This window comes from Apium graveolens, chromosome 2 (assembly GCF_009905375.1).
Source record: "Apium graveolens cultivar Ventura chromosome 2, ASM990537v1, whole genome shotgun sequence".
NCBI classification, from domain to species: Eukaryota; Viridiplantae; Streptophyta; class Magnoliopsida; order Apiales; family Apiaceae; genus Apium; species Apium graveolens.
In genome coordinates, this window is record NC_133648.1 from 93,487,202 (window position 1) to 93,513,009 (window position 25,808).

The 25,808-nt window shown below is 38.3% G+C and overlaps 2 protein-coding genes across 2 annotated transcripts; one reads left to right on the forward strand and one right to left on the reverse strand.

Annotated features, from left to right (window-relative positions):
• Window positions 1-10,208: 10,208 nt before the first annotated feature.
• Window positions 10,209-11,939, reverse strand: LOC141691418 (uncharacterized). Its single transcript, XM_074496160.1, has 2 exons — window positions 11,208-11,939; window positions 10,209-11,117 (listed from the first exon to the last, which is right to left on the reverse strand). Exons 1-2 carry the CDS (start codon window positions 11,937-11,939, stop codon window positions 10,209-10,211), a joined length of 1,641 nt encoding a protein of 546 aa, XP_074352261.1.
• Window positions 11,940-14,801: 2,862 nt separating this feature from the next.
• On the forward strand, window positions 14,802-16,837 carry LOC141707657 (11S globulin seed storage protein Ana o 2.0101-like). The gene is made up of 4 exons (XM_074510956.1): window positions 14,802-15,144; window positions 15,229-15,470; window positions 15,572-15,994; window positions 16,262-16,837. The coding sequence occupies exons 1-4, from the start codon at window positions 14,856-14,858 to the stop codon at window positions 16,676-16,678; spliced, it is 1,371 nt and encodes a 456-aa protein (XP_074367057.1). The 5' UTR covers window positions 14,802-14,855; the 3' UTR covers window positions 16,679-16,837.
• The last annotated feature ends 8,971 nt before the right edge of the window (window positions 16,838-25,808 follow it).

Below are 25,808 nucleotides of genomic sequence, written 5' to 3' on the forward strand. Positions count from 1 at the left end.
ATGGCAAAGAATGTGTAAATTTATTCAGAAACCCTTTTGAGGTATAATCTTATAATTGTGGAATAAAATGACTTGTGTTATTTTTGGTATTCATCTCTGAGACTATAACTTGTGGTGTGTGTGTGTATATTGTGGGGTCACAGTACGCAGTAGTTGGTTGATTATTAAGATTAAGTATTATTAAGGGAAATGGAACTCGTGACAACCCGGATCCCCGACCCCGGATTTGGGGGTGTTACATGGGATGACCATGTCTCCAATCAATAGATTCCTCAACCCTTTATATGGGAGTAAAGGTGTTATTCTTGAGAATCTGGATTTACAGTGGGTTGGTCATCCTTATAAACAACATCATCTTCTTTTTACAAAGTGTATAGTTGATTTTATCAAAGTCTGGTATCTTGCTACTGCTTATCTTTTGTGCACTCATACTTTAATATCTTTATCTGTTTACTTTCAGATTTTGCTTTGATACCACTTGTTAGTTATTGAGTCCAACATAGAGGGGATGAATGTGTTTTCTGGATTATTAGTCTTTTTAACAGTTTGGATATTAGGTGAACAAAGCAGTTTATAATTTGTAAAGATATTGTGTTCAACAGAAATAAAACCACGAGCACAATATTTCAAAACTCACTTAATTTTTATTAATTAAGTTTGTCTTACTAAAAATCATGTGTTCTTAAAAATATAAGAACTCAGCTTCTTTCTTGAGAGAATATAAGAAAATATAAATTTGTTTGTTACTACTAAACTAAGGACCAATGCATGATTTATACACTAGCGGCACAGGTTTACAAAACTTACACTAAAATGTACTAAACAATGTTCTAAAGCAACCTTTTTCTATTTCTATTTCTAGCTTAGCAAATCTGTGCAGAATCTTGCAGGTCTGTGACCATCCTTTGTCTAGTTAATCTTGGCCCTCGATCTTGTATTCTCTTAGATACTTTGTAGGCTTTTCAATCTAATTGATAGATCATTTATTGACTGATAATCTTGAATCTTGAATTGTTTGCATTCTGTATTTGAGAGGCATATCGAGATCTCCAGTTTGTTCTATAGAGAAGTGACATCTCGATAAGTATAATGACTTATCGAGATCTCTGAGTTCTCTATAGGTATACTTGACTTGTCGAGGTCTCTTGATCTTTGCATGGAAACTAACTTGTCGAGATATCTGAGATCTCTACATGTAAAATTGACTTGTCAAGGTCTCTGAGATCTCTATATACATTTTGATTTGTCGATATCTCTGAAATCTCTAATGAGAACTTGACTTGTCGATATCTCCAATTCTTCACATCTTCATTTGACTTCTCGATATCTCTGGGTTCTCTACATGCAGAAATGACTTGTCGATATCTCTAATCTTCACATCTTCATTTGACTTGTTGATATATCTGAGTTTTCTACATGCAGAATTGACTTGTCGATATCTCCGATCTTCATATCTTCATTTGACTTGTCGATATCTCTAAGACTTCTCTATAAGCCATTTTGGACTTCTCGATAAGTCATTCTGGACTTCTCGAATGACTTCTCGATATTTCTTAATCTGTGACTTGTCGATATCTTGACTTAGAACTTTTTTTTAAACAGTTTTATTCAACTCCAAGCTTCTTCACTTTTCTCTGAGGCATGATCATGGATTGATCTTCTTCCTGAATTTATTCCTTAGCTTGAATCTGTTTACAGAAAAATCCTTCAGTCTAATCTTCTAACCTTTTTACAGACTCAAGTAATACAATACAAAATACAAAATTTATTATCAAACAACTAAATCTTAGGGTTGTCAATGTGACTTAGTCTTGTTATCATATAGTCATATCTTTGTTAGTGTTTGTGCCCTAAAGACTTAAGACATTTGGATTATTAATGTTTATATTCTATTGATTATTCCCTTTATAGTTTATTAATTCTTAATTTACTGCGATATAAATGTTAGATTAATAAATATCCTTGGAATATGATATGCAATTTTATTTTTCTAAGTACGTGACTTAGAAATGAGATTATGAGAATAGTATCAATATTCCTAAAGGTCCCTAATTGAGTATTATTATTAAGGGACAATAATAATGCATTAAGACTGATGTGTTTGTTGACTGATGATCACATCTCATTGATCATAAGTATAGTGATACAAAAGTTAAAAACACAGGCATATGTAAATGTATATAGTGCTGGATAGACCCGATGTGAGATTCTACATGGCTGTTGTGTCTTAAGTAATTCTCACGGTGATAATGATGTAATGGTCCTTAGACCTGAAGTCATTACATTTCTATACGAGAATTAATATACATTGATTTCATTAAAAGTTATCCTTGACTGGGTAATGATAAAAGTGGACATTGGGTATATTATAAATTGTATGAGAAATATGAATGATCTAGATGGGATTTAACTCTCCTATTTTAGGAGTGATATTATTGGCCTCTTATGTGAGCTAGACTATGAAATGCGTGGTCACGCTCAAATGTTGATTTGATATAATAGTCTACTCATTGATCAAGGAAACCTTGATTAAACATTAATGAGTTTGACACATTACATGCCTCTAGTTTAATCTATAATATGTGGTTGAAGGGATTATATTAAATTGTACATTATTCACGAAAGGTTTAATCGATTACCGATTCAATTATTATCACTTGGGTAGCAATGATGTATTATTAGATGTCGCTCATTGTTTACGATTTTAAATGAGATTTAAAATTCGTTGCCAACGTAATAATAACCTATAGGGTCACACACAAAGAATGCTTGAAGGATTATTTAATTTAAATTGGATTTAAATTATATTAAAGTAATTCAAATTATTTATAATATTAATTAAGTATGACTTAATTAATTAGATAAATATTGATATTCGAATTTACTAATATTAATTATGAAATTCAGTTGTTAAATAGTTAAGTGTAAAATAATTATTATACAAATAGGAATTTCAAATTAATAATATTAGGAGTTATAATTCTTATTATACCCTTTATCTCTTGTGTGGCTGATTTTGGGTGCAAGACTTTTACTAAAACCATAGCCACCAAGAGAGAAGATAGAGAGAGTAAGAAGAAATGAGTTTGTGCTAGTACACATCCAATACTTGAGTTCAAGCATTCGTGTGAATACCGATAGGGCGTAGATCGCGAGAGCGGGATGCGTTGTGATTGAATAATCTTTGAATCTCTATTATTCAACCAATTTTTAAAACTTCTTAAGGTAAACAATCTGATCTATGAATTAAATATTTGTTTTTCGCATGGATCCTGCGATTGGTTTCAAAAATTCTGATTTTTTATATTTTTAATTACTGTTTCTATTACGTTTATGTGTTCGAAACTCTTCAATCTTGCACAACACTTTTAACCTACACTACTAAAAATATGGGATCAGACATCGGTTCTGAACCGATGTTAAAAAAAAACTGAACCGATGTCTTCGCGTGTGATGTTAAATGTCATCAGGCTTTGACATCGGTTCACAGCCGATGTCTATTACAGTGCTATACATCGGTTTTAAGAATAATTCTGATGTCTTTGCAACAAATTTCAGCTTATATTACAGTATTTCTAGGTGAATATGAATATATTATGGGGTAATTATCCATTAAAACATGAAACCTACAAGCTCTAAAAGATATTTTTTTAAAAATCTTTCAAACAAACCGATGTGAAAATCTAGATCAGACATCGGTTATGTTGTCTGACCGATGTGAAATGGTCCATCAGACATCGGGTACTTTTATCAACCGATGTAAAATAATGGGTTAGACATCGGTTTCGTTCATTTGGTGATGTTAAATCCTTTTGTTTAACATCAGTGTTTTTTTCTAACCGATGTTTAATCTTTAATATTGTAAAATTTAAGACATCAGCTATTGAAAATTCGATGTTATTTGGCTTAAAATACATTGATTTTTTTACAGAACCGATGTCAAATGACTATTTGACATTGGTTTTTGTAGTTCTTTTTCTTTTAATATTGTTTCACCTGATGTCTTTTGTTCATTTTTACATCGGTTTTAAATTACCATTCTGATGTTAATATATGTACTGTAAATTGCATATGCCATCCTGGTACTATTAATAGCCCAGGGAACCAATTGCATTTTCAACCAGAAAAATACCAACAATATGCAATACATCCAACCAAATTTGTAAAAATATAGAGGTATACATTGATACCAAATTTACTAACATTCAATCCAACAAGAGCTCAATTCGGACATTACATTCCAAGTCTAAAATAAACATCCCAACTAAAAACAATAAAACCCAAATTCTCTAGTTATTACATCCAACATTCTAAACATGTTTGACTAGTTAATATGTACCACTTGTCAAATTTCGACAATTCCAAATATAAATCAGAATGATGGATGTAATTGTCACCAAACATCCCTTAATTAACCACCAACCACCAGCCAACACAATATCAATTCACATAGTTCAGAGGAAAGCTATATATATAGATATTTATCATTTTTACATCTTGTCTTGGATAAATTCAAGCACCTCCATCCGCACCTCATCCAGCTCCTGCCTTGTGTAGGACTTTCGAGTTTTGGATGCCCACTATAAAACACACGTAAAAATTAGCAACCAGAATATTATTAACCAGAATTGCCATATGTATAATTAAAAATAAACAGAACCAACTATTTATAATTTAACCAGAAGAGGACCTTTTCTATATTTAACCGTAATTTTCTTCGTTAATCCAAAACTATATACCAGATAGTTCCTTATCACTAATAAAAACAAGATCCATCTGGAAATCACTAATAATAAAAACTGATAATAAAAATGGCACTCATATTTATCTGTCCTGAAAAACTACACAAAAAAATTCTACATGCCATCTATCGGAAATGATTTGCATATATACCTTGGTAGTAAAAGATAGCTCCTTATCAGCAATGATATCTTTCATGTATCGCATTATAACATAGCCACATTCAACCCCTCCTGGTTGTTTGGGAGATCCCTGTTACAATATAAAATCTGAATTAGCACCAGAAATTAATTAAAATTACAAAGTGATAAAAAAATACAAAAAACTTACAAGAAGATTCTTTATCTGAGGAGCTTTATTTCCCCTTCCAGTTTGAGCATTGTAGGATTTCATCGCTCTACATTGCAGAACAACAATAATATACATGATTATTTTTCAAAAGGGGGAATATTTACTATATATATATATTTATATATAGTAATTAACAGAAATATATTACTCTGTTAATGATATTTCCAACTCATCAAAATGTGTTGGATGTGGCAGAGGGTTCAGAATATAAATGTCGCCATCCCAAATTACAACCAAAATCCAGTGGCAACTATGTTTATAAAAAAGAAAAAAGAAAAACACAAGTCAGAAATTTTAAAAAAACTACCTAAATATATTAATTTGTAAAAGCATGTCTAAATTAAATATACTTACTTATGATTATGTGGCATGAAGTACATGCGATAGGGACTACTCTCTTTCAACCGATTAACAAAATAAGAATGAAAAGATTTGTTCAACGTAAATGTAGCTCCTGGATCGAAAAATCCATATAAGACCACATCATCATTCTTCCTCTCAATCTTAATCAGTCTTTGCAAGAGCCTACCAGGGAGTGAATTACATTACTTATAATATCCGTATAAAACATGAATATTGAATATGTAACGATAAAAAATTAACTTACGCCATATAAGCAGATATTGCAGCTTGGCCAATCATATCGAACTCCAACAATGCTTTCACATTTTCATGCAATATATAAATTATTTTCTCAGTCCCAAACACGTCCGAATCACACGGAATTGGTATTGACTCCCAGTGGCTTTCATGAAGACTGCAGCATGTTTGTATAACACCTTGTACTGCTTTGGCACATTCTTGTTTAGCTTCATTTTTCTATAATCATCTTGAAGTTTCTGTAACTCATCTTTCCGCTTAGACTGCCCCTGCAACACTTCCTTTTTCTTTTTCTACACAGAATTAAATAAAACAAGAATAATCGGTTATTATTGACATAACTACTATAGAATGCAACAATCAATTCAGAGTATATTGACATAATTTTTATATAACATACCGCCACAGTTGGGTAGATGATCAATTCACGAGGCCATGCTACGTGAGAGCCAACTGCTTGGCGTACAACCTCAATTTCACCAGGTATGGGCACTGGAACCGACGCCTCTGGCTGGATGTGTCCATCAACCGACACACGAACATGTCCGGGCTTTAGAGGCACTCCGTGTACTGAAACATTCATCTCTTCGTGATCATCAAAAACTGTTCCAAAAGCAACCTTGTTCTCTATGCAATCCAGTGCAAGCTCACATGACTGTGGACCCTACATTATAGTGAGGGATCAATTTAATTTTATTGCATAAATCCCAAGTCTGTAGGCATATATCTAGTAGATCTTAATAATATTTTACCTTCTTTCCGCTCGGAGGAGAGGGGTCAAAACCAACAAAGTCTTCATCATTTACCAACAACTGTTTGGCACTCAGCGGTTTAACAGCAACTCCAACATTCCGCTTATCAGCAGCTCCCTCTTTATTAACAGGTACTTGATAACTTGATTTGTCAGAGAACATAGGAGAGTGACCATTCGAAGCATTAACCAAGGCCTTAAGTTCAGCCATCTCCCGCTGATTTCTTTCCAACTGATCCAACAACTCTGCCTTGGTAATTTTAGTCTTTTTCGCTTTCGGCAAATTGAAGAATGTTGTTGGAGTGACAAAGCCGCCAACCCCTCGAACCCTTCCTGCGTGCTCAGGAGTCTGAAGTGCCGTAGTCAACACATCTTCTGTTCCATGTGGAACAAATTCACCCTTCTCCTTCATTTCAAGTAACTCAGCCTGTAAAATAAATACAAACAATTAGTGCATTATTTATGACGCAATTATCTTTGAAGGGAATGCAGTATTAAAAATATCACTTACAATTCTCGCATTTATTTCCGCTTGCTCTTCAGTAAGCTCATCAGGATTCTTTGGCATCCTAGCCTTCCACCAAAAAATTGCACGATCAGGTTTCTCTTTCCGCTTTAAGTTCCCTTTCTTTATCTGTTAAAAAAGAGAAAATGTTTAAACTCCCTTAAAACTTAGAATTGCAAAGCCAAATACATATGGTTCTTACTTCTTCTTCTCGCAAACCAATATACCCCTTCCTTGATAAGCGGTGATGATATTTCCGTTTACCCACTCTATTGCTCTGTAACTTACGTTGTTCCTGCACCAAAATAAATTAGTAAAAATTAATAAATATTATTTAACCAAAATCTATTTAATCATTTAGCAAGTAAAATGGCAATCATGTATATTTTATTAGTAGAATATATTCATACCAGCCATTTGGGGCTCGTCCTCTCTGCAACAAATTTCTTCCAAGGTTCTTTACCAACAAACGCATACTTCTTTGGAGGCTTCATCAATTTCTTCTTTTTTCCAATAAATGGCATCACATATTTTGCAGTTAAATCAGCTTTAAACTGCCTCCATTTTTCACCTGCCGATTGTAGCACAAGCTTCTCACTTTCTGGGGCAATTTTGAATGTGTCCTAAAGAGCCACATAATATAAATTAGCCACATAATTTACAGTCACAATTTAAATAAAATAAAGAAGTCAACAAGGGATATAATTTACCTGGACATCATCCCATAATTTTGCTTTTAGATCACAATCCACTTTTGGCCAGTTTTCAGTGTCGATTGGAATCATTGTCCTTGCGAGCATTCCTATGTAAGACTGTAAAGTAGGCCTGGTATTTCCGATGGGAACTCCAAAATCATTGTATCTAACTTTAAATTTCTTTCCCCGAGCTTTCTTCACCACTACTTTGTGAAGAGCTGAAACACCACGCGCACCTCCTAGCCTTTTTTTTGCAGATTCAGAAGTGGTCATCGTTTCTTCACAACTACTTTGAGTTTGATATTGTGGAGGGACTTGAACCAACTTTTCATTACAAGTCTCTGAAGTTTTGACATCAGGAACAATCTCATCATCAACCTTTTCAGAGTTATTCTTCCTGTCATTTTCTTCGAAAATTACTTTCTTGGCTTTTTGCTTCTTTGCCATTTTGCTCCCTTAGTCTGCATTAAATTGAATAATAAAGCCATCAGTTGAACAATATATTTTCAGTTCATCATTAATTACAGTCAAGCATAAATAATAAATTGTAAAATCAGCAAGTACGAATACAACTATACAAGAACAATAATTTACCTAAACTGCAATCAGTAATTAATCACATCCGAAATAACTCTAAAGTATTTTATAGAAGTACAATTAAATAATGCAAAATAATTAAAGAAAAAATAATGCCATCAATCAGTAATTATGGATGAACTACTTATATGATTATAACAATGCAAAACAAAAGAAAAAAAAATTAACAATATATTTTACACATTATAACACAATTAAAGGCAAATATATATGGTTCATTCAGTCATTCAAATTCCCATTTAGATATATATTTTACATAAAGCTACATCATCAGTCAGTAACGACATTAGGTGCAGGAGTTTTAGTAGCAGTATTTTTAATCCAAATTCCCTCAACATTAGGTCTAGCAGTATGAGCGACATCATCAGTAGTGACATCAGTTGCGGGGATTTCAGTGCAGAATGGGGGATGTTCCATGATCGTGTCTCCTAAGTCATCTTCATTATACAATTCTTGGTAGTCTCGAGTTGTGGAGGACAGAACAATAGACCAGGTAGCATCAACGGGATCTTCAAGGTAAAACACTTGCTTGACTTGGTCAACAGAAACATATTTATCTTTTTTGTGACCTTGTCGACTAAAATCCACAAGTGTGAACCCAAGATCATCAACCCTTATTCCTTTATCATTACTTGCCCATTTACACAGGAACAAGGGAGCTTTGAATGCATGGTAGTCTAATTCCCATATCTCTTGTATGATACCGTAAAATGTCAAATCACTTTCTACGGGGTTCAAGTCCTTGGCACTAGAAACCTGGACCACTTTAGCAATGACAGACACCCCGCTGTTTTGAACAACGCGTATGTCATCTCGTTCCTTTGTAAAATATCGCACTCCATTCACTAGATAACCTTGATAAGTTAGTACTGAAAATGATGGCTTGGCAGTGAGCCATCTTATCGTATCTGAAACACCTTTGTTGTTCTCCCTTAGTTCATCATTCACCTACAGATATGATAAGAAATTTTAAATCCTAAATAGCTAATAGTCGTCATTACACTACAGATCAAAGAACCTAATACAACACTGACTTTGTTTTGAAACCAATCAGCAAAGAGCCGATTGTGCTCTCTCATGAGCCAATGTAAGCTTTTCCTTTTCCCTCGGTGAATTTCTTCAAGATATTCCTTATGCATTCTGAAAAATGCATATGGAATGATATATTAAAGACACATTACAAGACTAATTACTGGATAATGAGGAATTGAAAACAACAAACTGCATAAACTCACAGAATATATGGAAACACTTCAGCGTTGTTTAGAAGGACATGTAGATGTGCTTCATCTCGCTCCTTCTCTTCCACTGATTTTATTATCACAGCAGATAATGGACCTGATATCTTATTATCTTGGTCCTTTGGAAGACCGGCAGTGGAGTAATTCTGACTAAGAAACTCGGTGTAGAATTCTACGGACTCTTCTCCAAGGTAACTCTCTGCCATACAACCTTAGGGATAATAACGGTTTCGAACATAACTCTTTAGTACTTTATTAAACCGTTCAAACGCATACATCCACCTATAAAATACTGGTCCACATAAGCGTAGTTCCTGGACCAAGTGGACTACTATATGTACCATTACATCAAAAAATGACGCATGGAAAACCTTTTCTAGATCGCACAAGGTTAGTATAACATCTGACTGCAGCTTATCCAGTTTTGACACGTCTACTACTTTGTTGCACAAAGCATTAAAAAAGAAACACAATCTAATAATTGTGACCCTAACATGCTTCGGAAGAACGGAGCGTATTGCAACCGAGAGTAATTGTTGGAGAAGAATGTGGCAATCATGTGATTTCAGCCCGTAAATATTTAAATCAGGCATGGAAACACAATTTTTTATGTTCGATGCATGTCCGTATGGAAGTTTCATCGACATTAATGATGACAAGAAAGTCCTTTTTTCTGCCTTTGACAAAGTAAAGGGAGAAGGAGGCAAATAGGTTTTCTTTACTCCTACTTAAGGAGCCAAATCAGATCTAATGCCCATTTCCATCATATCACGACGGGCTGCCGCACTATCCTTTGTCTTATGGCGCATATTTAGTAATGTACCAATCAAACTATCACATACATTCTTCTCGATATGCATGACATCAATACAGTGCCTAACATGGTGAAATTTCCAGTATTCTAACTCGAAAAATACTGATTTTTTCTTCCATGGACTTTCAACCTTCTTTGCCTTCTTCATTTTCTTCCCAAATTCAAATTTGATTTGTTCTTGCTCTGCTAACACTTCTTCTCCGGATAGGGTTCGACGCGGCTGCCCAAACTCTTGTTGTCCATTAAAAGCAGCCTTCTGCCTTCTATAAGGATGATGTAGAGGCAAATATCGACGATGCCCTTGGTAGCACATTTTCCTACTATGAGTCAAAAATTTAGCTACGGTGTCATCTCCACAAACTGGACAACACTTATAACCCTTATTAACGCAGCCAGATAAATTTGCGTAAGCAGGGAAGTCATTTATCGTCCACATTAAAACTACTTTTAAAGTGAAAAATGATTTGTTATACGCGTCATACATATTTGGTTCCCCTTCCTTCCAAAGCTTTTTTAAATCATCAATCATCGGTTGTAAGTAGATGTCGATGTTATTACCAGGCTCATGCGGGCCAGGGACCAATATCGACAACATCATAAATTTTCTTTTCATACATAACCAGGGAGGAAGATTGTAAGTCACCAATATGACTGGCCAGCAACTATATCTATTAGATAGGCCATTATTGTGCGGGTTTACACCATCCGCCGATAAAGCCAAGCGAAGGTTTCTCGGTTCACTACCAAAGGATGGCCACCTATAATCTATATTTTTCCAAGATGGAGAGTCGGCTGGATGTCGCATTTTACCATCTTGTGTCCGCTGTTGCGCATGTCAACACATTAGTTTAGCGGTGGAAGGAGATTTAAACATACGTTTAAATCTAGGAATTATTGGAAAATACCACATGACTTTGGCTGGAAGATTAATCCTCTCTTCACCTTTCTTTGTCAACTTCCACCGAGAAAGTCGACACTTAGGACACTTGGTTGCATCAGCATGTACACCCCTGTACTGTACACAGTTATTCGGACATGAATGGAACTTTATATACTCTAGACCTAAATTGGAGAGGGTTTTTTTTGCTTCATATGCATTACTGGGTAACACATTATCTTTGGGAAGTAGAGACCCAACAGAAGAAAGGAGGTCAGTGAAGGCACTATCGGTAATACCAAACCTAGATTTCCAGTTATGCAACTTCAACATCGACTCTAACTTAGTACAGTCACTACCCTCATATAGAGGTTGCTCAGCATCGGCTACGAACCTCCTAAACTGATATGAATCATTATCATATTGACTCGAGTTATATGCCGCTTCACAAACATCAACAGTTTCCGAAGCAGCGACATGCTCCTGATCTTGCTCTGACGCTTCATCAGAGGCTTGCTCAGGAGGTGGGTCTGGAGCTTGCTCTTCAGGTGGACAACTAGCACTTGAAGATTTAGGACCCGTAGAAGCAGTCTCCCCGTGCCAAACCCAATGCACATAACCTAGACAAAAGCCATTGTCATAGATATGGCCCCTGATTGTTTTTATAGAGAATTTTTTAAAATTGGCGCATCGTCCACAAGGGCAAGGAATTTTGTTACGATCTTCAGAATTTTCTTCAGCATATATCAAGAAGTTTTCCACCCCCATTTCAAATGCTAAAGAATCCCTATCTTGCAAAATCCATGTCTTATCCATCAAATTTCCCTACCTGATATCCACTATAAATATTATAAATCCAACACATACCTATTTATAATTATTTAATAAAAGGCATATCAAATTTGTGTTGGTTACTGTAGGGATTAATTATATAAACTTAGAAAGGAGTAAATACCTTGATATCCTAATAATTTATAGTACTAATTCATTACTCTAAGATCCTATACATATACCCAATTAATTACAAAACTAGACTATATTTATAAACTAGACTAAATTAAACCAAGATAATTAAAACAAATTAAACCAAGATATTTGAAAATATCACATAATTAAAAACCAATAATTCCAACATTCACAGCCCAGACAATTGTTAAATTTCCTTCACATAAATAAAACTCAGTGAGAACTTGAGTATTGAAACAAATTCAGCCCATAAATAAATAAATTAAAATTATCTGTTACTTGTATCTGTGAGAAGGATAATTATACAAAACAATTACTATAATACAACACAAGTAACAGATAGTTCATATCAGGAATGCAGAGACTTGTTCATATCAGAGAAATGACTATCATACAAAACAAGAAATGCAGAGACTTGTTCATATCTGAGACCTGTTCAAATGCAGCCCCAAAAACCCCCCCAAAACACACTAATATGTATGAACAACCCCCAGAAAACACATAATTAAAAACAGAACAGAAACATTTACATTTACATCAATGTACCTAAAACATTGATTTACATCAGTGTACCTAAAATATTTAACATGACATAAAATTCCCAAAAACAAGACATAAAACCCCCAAAAAGAAACAAACATAAAACCCCCAAAAATATAAAACATTTACATGCACAAAGAAGAAAAACAGTAAAGAAGAAAAGAAGATAAACATAAAACATTTACATGCACAAAGAAGATATTAAACATAAAAATGAGGGAGATAAACAGTAAAGAAGTAAAGAAGAATATACCTCTGGATGCTTTCAATGTTCCGAAACCCCAATGTTCTAAACCCTCAGTGCTCAAACCTCCAAATGCTGTCTACCTCCAGATACTAGCTCCAACCTCCAGATACTAGCTCAATTTCAAGTTTAATTTGCTCTAATTTGAAGCTCCAAATCTTGAATTAGAATTGGGGCTAAAATTAGGGTTTCAGAGAAAAGAGAGAAGAGACGGTTAACAGAGACTAAGGTAAGAAGAGAGAAGAAAGGTAAGAAGACTAAGAGAGAAGGAGGGGAGAGATGAGAGAGACGAGAGAGGCGAGGGTCGGGGAGAGATGAGAGGCTCGCGAGAGGTTTTTTGGAAAGGGGGGAAAATATGTTAAAGTGAATTTTTTGTTAAAATTAAAGGGGGGAAAGTGTACTGAAAAGCGGGGGGGGGGGGGGAGTTAAGTAATTTTTATTTTTTTTAAAAGGCCATAGACAACGGTTAACAAAATGAACTGATGTCAAAGTTAAAAACAAATTTGTGGCATTTTTAATTTCTGAAGATAGACAACGGCTACTAAGTGAAACCGATGTCAATATGCGTATTCAACATCGCTTTTTACAAAACCGATGTTAAACTGCATTTTAACATCGGGTGCATTACATGCCGATGTCTAAGGACCGATGTCGTATCTACTATTTCTAGTAGTGCTAACCCGTTTGACTTTCAACTTTTCTGTCCGTTTGGCACTTCAACATTACCCATATGGCTTTAATAAAAATTTGGCATTCTTTCTTCTTGCCCATTTGGCACCTTTGTTTTCTTTCTGGCACATCTTATATTTGTTTATAATAAAACTAGATTATCATCTTTCATCTCATTTGGGAATAGTCCAACACAAGTACTATGTCTATGTTTTACCATACGCCAAAACAGCAACTTGCCTGCCTTGTTTAAATAGTGGAGCTCTTTATTCATGCTAGGTGGTGCGATTTTTGTCATCTGCAACAATTGTCCCTGATAGTGTATGTCATCAAGTTTTCTATCCCATATCCTAAGTGAACAATGTTGAATGGCTTCAACTCACTAAGACACCATTTCTTTGATAAGTATGTTTACCCACACGAGAAACAAGAATCATCAGGCATCTTTATATTTGGCTTAAACAACATGGTATAATCATACTGAGGCATCTCTCCCTTGCAAGATCCCCAGAAACCCTAGTTTTGATAAAACATGCTTAAAAAAAACTCAGGCGATACCAAGTGTAAAGGCAAAAAACTAGAATTTAAGTATATACATGTATATTAGGTGTACTAGCATAAAATCACCAACCCCTTCCTATTATTTCTCCTCTAATACATATAATTGACTACTACTTACACTACTAATCCACATACTAATCCTACTGCTACTAGTAAGTAAAACAGATTGAATTATCCAAATAAATAACACATAACATAACATAAATATATAAATTAAATTAAAATCCCAGCATTCTCGTCATAGTCAATGTCATGCTTATATTAGTATACAAATTCAAGTCGAATTCAGGCGCCCACCTCAAAAACGTCACCACACTCTGGTCATTTTCATTTTACACTCTATATATTCTGTACTGCCTATTTCTCCATCCAAGTCCACGTTTAATACTGATGCAAGCAACATTACGCAATCTTGCATGCAGTTTTGTATACCTTGGGCGCAATAGGATCAGGCTTAGAAATTATACTTTTTATTAAAAAAAATGAAAAAATGAGAAAGATAAACATGGAGAAATGCCTCGTCAACACTACCCATGTGTAAAGAAATTGTGGTTTTATTTGCATGCCGATTGCAACCTGGCTTGCATGCAAGCTTTCACGTGTCCAGCTACAAGTCACCATTTTGTCCTATAAATACCAACATTGCTCTTGGCACTTCAACTCAACAACAAGTGACAATATTGTTAGCTTCCTTATATTTAACAATGGCTTCCAGGTTGTTTTTAATCTCCTTTATTTCTCTTATCTTGCTCCATGGCTGCACTGCCAGAAGAAATGACTTGCAGCAACAACAAGAGTGCAATTTTGACAGCATGAGAGCTCTACAACCTATCTCCACTATTGAAGCAGAAGGTGGTAAAACCGAATTCTGGAACCCCGATACTCAGCAGTTCAGGTGCGCTGGTGTGGCTTTCCTCAAACACACTATTCGACGTAAAAGCCTCCTTGTGCCTTCTTACGCAAATTCTGTACTAATGGTGTACGTCGAAGAAGGTATCTTTGTTATATTTGTGTGTGCATATATAACAAGGTCATATAGTATGAGATGATAACTAATTACTATGTACTGTTTGGCAGGCAAGGGATTTTATAGTGTTGTGTTGCCCGGTTGTCCCGAGACTTTCCAATCACCTCAGGAACAAAGTGGCGAGAGAATGAGAGACAGGAATCAAAAGATCGAAAACTTCAAAAAGGGAGATATACTTATTTTCCAGGCTGGAGTTACACATTGGATGTACAACAACGGTGATCAAGACGTTAAACTTGTTGTTATGTTTGACACCACCAACCGAGCAAATCAGCTCGACAGCATTCCGCAGGTATATATTCTTTTGTCAAATCAATACTAAAAACAAAATCATCGAATTAAAACTAATTAAAGAACCACGGTACTAACTGATATCCTTAACCTATGTTACAGAGATTTTACGTATTAGGAAATCCACAAGGACGACAACAAGGGCAGCAACAACAATGTCCATTACTCCAACAATTCCAAGGGGAGAGTATTCTCAAAGGCTTTGCTGACGAGATGTTGACAGCTGCATTCAAGATGAACAAGGAGATGGCAAGCAAGCTCAAGGGCCAGGGTGTGAAAGAAGGCCACATCATTACAATCGAAAAGGAGCTTCAAGTAACAAGACCCGAACAACAACAACAGCAGCAACAAGACAACGGCTTGGAAGAAACCAGCTGCTCACAAAATATCAGGATTAACATTGACAAGATAGATCAAGCTGATATCTTCAACCCACAAGCTGGACATTTAACTTCTCTTAACAGCCACCATCTACCCATCTTGAATGATGTCAGACTCAGTGCCGAAAGAGGTCATCTTAAAATGGTAATCAATCTCATCTTTATGCATTTTTTTTAGATTTTTTCAAAAAATACAAAATTTTAATTTTTTTTTTGCAAAAACACGATTTTGCACCTAGATGCCAAAAAAAACTTAAATTATCTTTCATGAAGTTGCATCTGGTTACTTTTGGTTGCAATCGTATATGTGCAAATATTTTCAGAAAATAGTAAAATTGAAAAAAAAATCATCATATTAGTAATTTTTCTTTTTTAAAAAAATTTCATTTCCTAAAAATGGCAACAACCTCAGAATGCAATGATGGGACCGTTCTGGGTGTTGAACGCGCACAGCATCATGTACCCGACAGACGGAGAAGCAAGGATCCAGATCGTAAACAACCAAGGGAGACTGGTGTTTGACGAGCGCCTACAGAAAGGACAACTAGTGCTAATTCCACAGAATTTCGCGGTGATGATCCAAGCAGGAAACCGGGGATTCCAATGGGTGGCGTTTAAGACGAACGATAATGCTATGATAACTCCTATTGCAGGCAGGGCCTCAGTGTACAGGGGACTACCAGTGAGTATCTTGTCCAATATTCTCCAAATTTCGGAACAGGAAGCATCGAAACTCAAGTATAGCAACGCTGAGACTATTATGTTCGCCCCACAAACTTCTCAGGGAAAAACATTCACTCGTGCATTTCAAAGCCTTCTCGAGGTTTAATAAGTTAAGATGAGTCGAGAATAATAAATAACATATGCTCATCTCCAAGTATGTGTTGGAGATGAGAGTTCCTTTTTCGGTTTTGAATAAAACGTACAAGCATTGTTGTGCTTGTAATGTATCCGAGGTTCATCTATAAATAAGGCAATTTTATATTCATACTTTAAATGTCACTACACTTGATGTATTAATTATATGGATGTAAAACTTTTAACGAAAAACAATGCTTTTAAAATTACTTGAACCAAAAATATCTATAGATTAAACTCGAAAATTATCTATGGTATCATCCTAAGTTTAACTTTTATCGTAGATATCATCATATTTTTTGTTGACGGAAGAATCCGGTAACAACAAAAATTGAGGTTTCTCGCCGGAACTAAGATCTGTGACGGTGGTTTTTTACCGGAAACTTAAGCGGTGTGTGGTGGTTTGTGATTGTTTTAGGCTGAGATTGATCAGAGTAAGTGGTGGCTCTCTTATCAGCTCTCAACTTCTTACCCTCTCAATGTGCCTACATACCCTTTATATAGGGATCAAGCCTGATGTAGTTCTCGTAGAACAAGAAATCTAATGGGTTTAGACTTCTTATTCCTAGGTCCAGTAGAAGCTCATCCAAAATCCGTCTTCCACTAGCTTTAGAAATGTCCAACTATGAGGCCCAACCGCGAAGGCCCAAGGCTCGTCCGTAATCGTAGGACTTCACGGATAGTGCATCTCCCTGCGCAAGGATAACACTCCGCTACAATTATCTCCCTTGATATACAGACGCAGGTATAGCCACGGTTCACCCCAAGTGCCAGACGCGTCCCTGTCCCCCGAATGAGGATAACCCACCAGATAGCAGGACAGGTGATCCCAAGCTCTTGGGTGCAAAGTGCAGGATGACTCCAAAGTTCTCCAACGAGGACACCCGTTGAATGCAAGAACAGAGTTCCCAAAGCACACACCAAAGTTAACCCCACATCCCCAACGAGGACACCCGTTGAATACAGGAGGAGGCCTTCAATCATTAGGCATACCCCTGGAGGCCTTCAAGTTTTTCACGGACATCCCCCTCCTTGACCGTCTCAAGGAGAGAATTCTTCAAAGAGTACCTACAACAAATACGTTAGTAAAAATAACCTCCATTGCTCCTCTCCATACAAGCTTTTCGTTGAAGTCACCATTGAGAGCACATAAACCAATCACAGGACGCGTCTTAATCCATTGGGCACGTCCTCTCCTTCATAAATTCAACCCTGTTTCTTCATCAACCGTTCCTTATAGCGTGCCAAAGCTACAGGACGCGTCCTAGTGGAGACAAGCGCGTCCTCCAACTTCCATTGCCACAAGATCACATTTACCAAGTAATTTTCCCAATGTTGACGCGTCTACCACAAGTGGGCGCGTCCATATCCAAGCTTCGCTATTACCAGAGCATAAAGCATCAAATCAAGTATAGGCGCGTCCTATGTGATAGGACGCGTCCTATCCTTCCACAACGCAGTACCGGGTTTGACCGTATGTAATCCGCATTATACCCGAATCAACTCAATGCAAAATTTCGGGTATAACAACTACCCCCCAAATTCCACTTGTAGTTGAAAACAAAATTGGAATTTTTATCCTAAAATCCAAGCAATGAAATTTGGTTAACAGGACGCGTCAAAGGCACCGGACGTGCCTTGCCTTCACTCTGTACTTGCAGCATACAGCTGTCATCCACATAACCACCCTTCTCCTTTAAATACCCTGGCCACATCATATCATCATCACCAACCTCCTTTCTCTCTCTCAAAACAGCCATTACCGCCGCTGCAAGAAGTCAAATCCAAGAACTCGACAATTCCACCGACCATTACTCAATTTGAGCTGCTTAATCCAACCCCTAACTTACGAGGTATGCAAATCTTCCATTATCCCTTAATTTCATTGAGCAAATCGACTAGAACGAACAAAAACCGTTCACATTCCTCATGCTTTTATAAACTATTCTCAGTCTTTCTTGTATGTATATGTGTATATGAATTGGGTCATATTTGCTCTTTTGATTCCATAATTACATGTTTTTAGGTTTACAGAAAAACTTCCCCCAAATCGATTATAATCGATTAAAATTCCACTACATTGCAACCATGCTAGACGCGTCTTCCCGTTAGGATGCGTCCTGTATCTCCTTATTTAAGACATGTTTAAGTTGTCCCCAACAAAGGTAATGTAGGGCCAAAAGCTTATTAGGACACGTCACCATAACACGTTTTCTATGGTAGATTTCTAGGACGCGTCTCCGAATGTATATAGTAGCTTCGTTCAATCATTCATTTTCCTTTTCTTTCCCCTGTCTTTTCTTCCTTCTCTTTTTTTTATGGACGCGTCCTCAAATGTTTATTCCTTCTTTTGCAGCTGGAGGACGCGTCTTCTTCCTCACCTTTCCATCTGTTTAAAGTCCTCAACAAACGCCTTGGAATCTCCTCCCCGCACCTGATCTCTTTCAAACCCGACTTCCCTAAATCGCATAGGACGAGCTCCTTTCTCAAAAAAGAAAGACGCGTCTTCGAATCTCTCAACTCAAAGACTTCTATAATGTCTGACTCCAGCTCCGATTCCATGGATCATGTTCCCATAAGTTCAAGAATAAAAAAAAAGGACTCAAACGCCAACAAACCCCAATCCTCCATACCAGGGCCGCCATCGAAGATTGGACCGATGATGAGATTATACCAACCACCAGCCAAAGATCCCAACGCATGACTGTCTCAGAGCAGGACGCCTCAAACTCTCAGCACGCTTCAGCATCCCTAGACGCGGCTCCTTCTCAGGACGCGTCCCCTCACAGCGTAAGCGAATTTGAAAGGAGGGTTCCTGACCCCGAGACATACCCTGTATCCCCTCAGAAATCTGATTCTCCCCTAGAACATTGGGAACCTTCAGACGTTGAAGTAGATTGTGACTGGGCAAGACTTAGTACCCTGACTGAGGCAGAGAAGAATGCTAGAAGGAAAAAAGAGGGTAAGCTGGCCTGCGTAGCTCTTGACTCAACTGTAACCGACTTGGAGATCCAGTGGCACATGAAATATTATGACATGGTGGTTATCTGGGCGCGCCCTCTTCGAACCATGAGGCCACATATCTTTAACATTGGGAATCAAAGGATCCCCAGAATGGTGCTTACTCCAAACTTGATTTCTCTAGGTGTGGGCGCGCCCTTGAACCCATACATCAAAAAGATCTTGAAGTGGTATGACGTTGCCCCAATCCAACTGTCTCCAAACTCATATAAACTAGCTTGGGCTTTGTTCATGATGTACCACAACCTCAGACTGGGCGTGCCCTCCATGAAGGAATTCAGTTTTTTTTACAACATAAGAAAATCAATTCCTAGTTATCACTTCTTTATTGTCAACAAGTGGCTGAATAACAAGGGATTTAATGAAGGCAAGATCAGCCATGATAGGGATTGGAAAGAACCTTTCTTCTATATCTATAACGTCAAGAGATCCCGTGTTCGTTTCAACCTAGAACCAAGTAAGTGATTCGCAAAACATGTTTTCATACACTGGACGCATCCTCTTGAGGTGACGCGTCCTCCCTTTTCCTTTAGCAAACTTTTTCCTTCTCCCTTAACGAATTATTACTATCCTTTATCTCTAGACAAAAGAGTCCAGAAGGAACTATCAGGGAAAAGAAAAAAGAGGGCAGACAAGGTTCTTCAGTATGCAGAGAAACACTTTAATCTCAAGGACATGATTACAGAAGACAACCTTAAGTTGGTGGGCGCGTTATCATCCCGGGTTGGCTCTATCTGTAAGTTCCGTGAATTTCATAACGGCAAACCTGTTCTCACGACCTCAAAAAAAACCAGGGGCCTCAGCGCCGCGGAGGTGGTCGAAATTGACATTAGTAAGCAATTCAACTTAAAACAAGGTAAGTTTAAGTGAGGGAGGATGCGTCATAAATGTTTGGACGCGTCCACAGCTACAAAAATTAGCTCCCCATTCAAAAAATATCAACTGACATAAGTTTTAAGGGTGTTTCATGAACATACATCTTTTAAGTTGGGCGCGACTTGTTCACAAGACGCGTCGTGTTTTTTGTTATTTAGGACTTGTTCTATATTCCTATGACTTATGTTTTTCCATAACCCATCATAGCCAATATGTCCTTAGATAGGGCGCGCTATATATGTAGGGTGCGTCATACTTTGTTTGATACTTATACGCATTATTCATATCTTTCACTTCCCTTGTCATATCTTCACGCATTTATACATTTTAATTGACATCTCTTCATGCCCCTTCCTATTTTTAACTGTATACATTCATAATAATAGTATGGACGCGTCTTGTACTCAGGACGCGTCTTTCTGCACTTAACTAATACATTTTCATGTTTGTATCACAGATATGGCCTCTCTTCCCAAAGGATTCGCAATTGGGGCCTCCAAAAAACTAAGGGCCAGGAAACAGGCCCCTACAAAGGTTGATCCGAAGGCAAAAACCCCAAATCCTGTTGCAACTCCTTCTCCTCCACCAAAGATAATTGACACTACTGTGTTTAGACATCCCCGAGAAGGCTGAGGATGCTCCCTCTAAACGTCAAAAAGTAGTGCCAGATGATCAATCCTTCGTGCTTCGATACCTGGGCGTGTCCTCAGCTGAAGATTTCACCGAGGATGAAGTCAGAGGCTGGACCTTCAGGACAGAGCAGCAGACAGAAAAGGCTATGGTTAGGGCTGCAGCTGAGCTTTACTTGTATGCCAGGCAGAGTGCTAACATGTCTGCAAGGCTCAGGGCGCGTCTTGCTGCCACTGATACTGCTAAAAGCCAAGCCGAAGACAAGGTAAAATCTTTGGAGAAATATATCAATTTGCTTGCACAAGAAAAAGGTGCTGAGATCAAATGCCAGGAGGGGGAGAGGGCGCGTCTTGAGACAGAAAAAGCTGTGCTAGAAGGGAATGTCTCCTCTTTGGAGAAAACAATGGACAGTGTTATCGCACTGAATTCCACCATGCAGCTGGAGCTTGACACTCTGAACGATGACAGGCTATATGGATGGATAGAGGAGAAAAAACTAGTTTACCAGCATGGCTTCCAGACTGGGTTTGAAGAGTGGTGCTTTGGGTTTATTTCCAACGACCCAGGGTATACATTTTCAAAGTTTGATGCTGACACCCAGATATGGGTCAATGATTTCAGGGTCAAGGCCACAGATTCTATCAAGAACAAGAGGATTTTTTTGGGCTTAGAGGAAGAGGACGCGCCCCCTTCTCCTGCTCCGCTTCAGACTCAACCTCCCCCTGCGGATGACAAAGACAAGCCTCAGGATGTACCTCCTGCCTAGGACGCGTCCTACGCTTTTTTATGAAGTTATTTTTTGACCTACTTTAAGGGTGCGGGCCCCTTGAAGCTTTGCAAGTTGTAATGACTATTGCTGAACTCCATTCGCTTGTACTTTTATTAAGCTTTTATGCCTTAACCATGCAGATTTTTACTTGAGCATCTTATTCTGTCATTTGCATGGGCGCGTCTTGTTTTGTGCACGCGTCATCTTCGTAATATTGTGGACTATCACAGGTCAAGCAAATACACATTGTGGGCACGTCCTATCTAGTTGAACGCGTCTTGGTTTGCTCTGGAAAGTACATGAGCGCGGCACTATGCCGTACTTGTGTATTTTAGTCAAGGCACAAAGCACAATGGGGCGCGTCCTAATATTTTGACGCGCCTAACCTTTATCTCAAAGAAATACTATCCCTCAAGCAGGACGCGTCCTTAGTAAGGACCTGTCTTCCTTTTTTAGTTATGTCTTGACAAAATTAAGGAAACATTCAACTGAAAGAGCATCAACCAAGATAGCTTGGGCGCGTCCTTGAAAATAGTACACTTCCTAGTTCCATTTTACTTGAGTTTTATTATTCCTTTTGACAGCCACTACTTCAGTTATCATTCGTATAAAACTCTCACTTAGGGCGCGCCCTATGTCTAGGACGCGTCATGCAACCAAGCAAACAAAGCAAATAACTTTTTGGAAAATTTTAAAATTTTATTTATAATACGCTCTGGTGTCAAAAGTGCACCAGTCCCACGGCTACTATGCTCTGTGGGGAAATTATTTCGAAAAAATGACCTTTCAACTAGTTCTAAGGTAAGTAGTACATGCACTACCCCCCTAGGCTAGGAGGAATTTATTTAATTCTAGCCTATAATCCGGGAATAGCCCCTAAATATATAATAAAAGAAGTATGTAAGGGGCCAAAGCCGCACCTTACTGGTAATACTTTCGAAGATGTTCCGCGTTCCACGCTCGCGGAACCAGCTTACCTTCCATATCTTCAAGGTGATAAGTCCCCTTCCACAGGATGGACTTTATTCTGTACGGTCCTTCCCAATTAGCTCCAAACACTCCATATTGGGGGTTCTTTGTGTTGGGCATCACTTTCCTAAGTACCAAATCTCCCACCTTCAGCAATTGTCCCTTTACCTTCTTGTTATAATACCTTGCGGCGCGTTGCTGATACGCTGCTAGCCTTAGCTGAGAATTTTCCCTCGTCTCCTCTAAGAGATCTAAATAAAGCCTTTGATTAACCTTAGCATCTTCTTTCCTGTAACAATCTCTGCGAAGCGATCCCGATCCAACTTCCACGGGGACCATAGCTTCATAGCCGTAAGTCAGCATGAACGGCGTTTCTCCCGTAGTAGATCGTGGTGTAGTGTTGTATGACCACATCACCTTCGGGAGTTCTTCAGGCCAATTTCCTTTGCGTTCCTCCAGTTTGGTTTTGAGGGTATGCTTTATTATTTTGTTAACAGCTTCTGTCTGTCCATTGTTTTGAGGATGATAGACCGCTGCAAACTCCTTCTTGAATTTCAACTCCTCACATAGTTGTCGCAACTCCTTGCTATCAAACTGCTTTCCATTGTCGGAGACAAGCTTGTAAGGGATTCCAAACCTGCACACGATGGAGTTGAAAACAAAATCCCTGGTCTTCTTTACGGTGATAGTAGCCAGTGGCATAGCTTCCGCCCATTTAGTAAAGTAGTCGACCTTAACCACTGCATACTTGACGTCCCCTTTAGCTTTAGGTAATTCTCCGATAAGATCGATTCCCCACATGGCGAAGGGCCATGGGCTTACCATAGGCGTCAAGAGCGTTGCCGGCATAGACGAGTAATTTGCAAAACGTTAACAGCGATCGCATGCCCTGACAAAGTTTGTAGCATCCTCTTTCATCGTAGGCCAATAATACCCTTCGCGCAAAACTTTCATTGCCAACGAGCTACCCCCCGAGTGATTGCCACAGATTCCTTCATGTACTTCTCTTAGGATGTAATTTCCTTCTTCTTCTTCGATACATCTAAGCATAGGTTGATTGAACCCTCTCTTGTATAGAACTTCGTCGTATATCACATACCTTGCAGCCTGATAGCGAAGTCGACGACCTTAAACTTATCCTCGGGGAGTGTTCCCTCGCGAATGTAAGCCAGAATGGGTGTCATCCATGTTTTCTTGGGAGCCTCATCCACTTGCATAGTTTCTATCTCTGGGATACTAGGAATCTCCTGGATTTCAAGAGGGATGGATCCTAACAACACAGCCTCTTGTTGCGACCCCATTTTTGCCAGAGCATCCGCGTTACTGTTCTTCTCCCGCGGGACACATTCCATCCTAACTTCTTTGAATATTCTAATCAGGCGCTGTGTACATCTCAAGTACAATTCTGTTCGCGGGCCTCGCGCTTGAAATCCCCCGTTCACCTGATTCGCCACCAACTCTGAGTCACTTCTTGCAATTAGGTTTCGCACACCCATTTCCAAAGCAATCTTCAGGCCATTAATCAACGCTTCATACTCCACATCATTATTTGTTGCATACAACTTGAAATAAATTGCACTCATCGGATGATGACCTTCGGGAGACATAAGTACTATACCCACGCCTGCTCTCCCATTGTTAACTGCCCCATCCACATGCAAGATCCACCAAGGATGTGGAAATTCCTCCAACGACTCCTCAGCATGAGGTGGATGTAGCATTATTAAAGCTTTATCGTCAATTTCAGAATCAAATTCCAACAAGAAATCGGCTAAGGCTTGCCCCTTGATCGCTGTCCGGGGCACATATTCCAAATCAAACTGTCCTAACTCCACGGCCCATTTCAGCATTATTCCCGATGACTCTGGTTTATTAAGGACCTGCCGTAGCGGGTATGCCGTACGGACTTCAATTCTATGGGCTTGAAAATACGGCCGCAACTTTCTTGATGCAAGAATCAGGGCGTAAACCAGTTTCTCCATGCTTGTGTAGCTAGTTTTAACGTCGTGCAACCGCTTGCTCACGTAGTACACTGGTGACTGCTGCCCATCTTCCTCTCTTACCAGAACTGCACTGATCGAATATTTAGACACTTCGAGGTACAGTATTAGAGATTCTCCATCCAACGGCTTTGACAGCATGGGAGGGTTTCCTAGTTGCTCCTTGATTCTTTTGAAAGCCTCTTCGCATTCTGATGTCCACACAAAGTCTTTCCCCACTAAGTTAATCGCTTTGAAAAATTCCTTGCATCTATCTAACGACTTGGAGACAAATCGATTTAACGCGGTAATCCTCCCAGTCAAACTCTGCACCTGCTTCACATTGGTGGGTAACTTCATATCCAACAATGCCCTGATCTTCGCGGGGTTGGCCTCAATTCCCCTGTGGTTGACAATGAACCCGAGAAACTTGCCCCACTCCACGCCGAACACATACTTTTGCGGATTTAATTTCATGCGAAACCTCCTTAGAATGTTAAACATTTTCATCAGGTGCTTGATGTGGTCATTCGCCACCTTGGACTTTACCAGCATATCATCCACATACACTTTCATGGTTCTCCCGATTTGATCCTTGAACATCATGTTTACCAACCGCTGGTAGTTTGCGCCAGCATTAATCAAACCAAACGGCATTCCTATGTAACAGTATAACCCCCTGTCAGTAATAAAGGATGTATATTCTTGATCAGGGCCATACATCGGAATTTGATTGTAACCGGAGTATGCATCCATAAAACTCAGCAACGCATGTCCCGCCATCGCGTCAACCAACTGATCGATTCTTGGGAGAGGGAAGCTATCCTTTGGACAGGCCTTATTGAGATCTGTGAAAT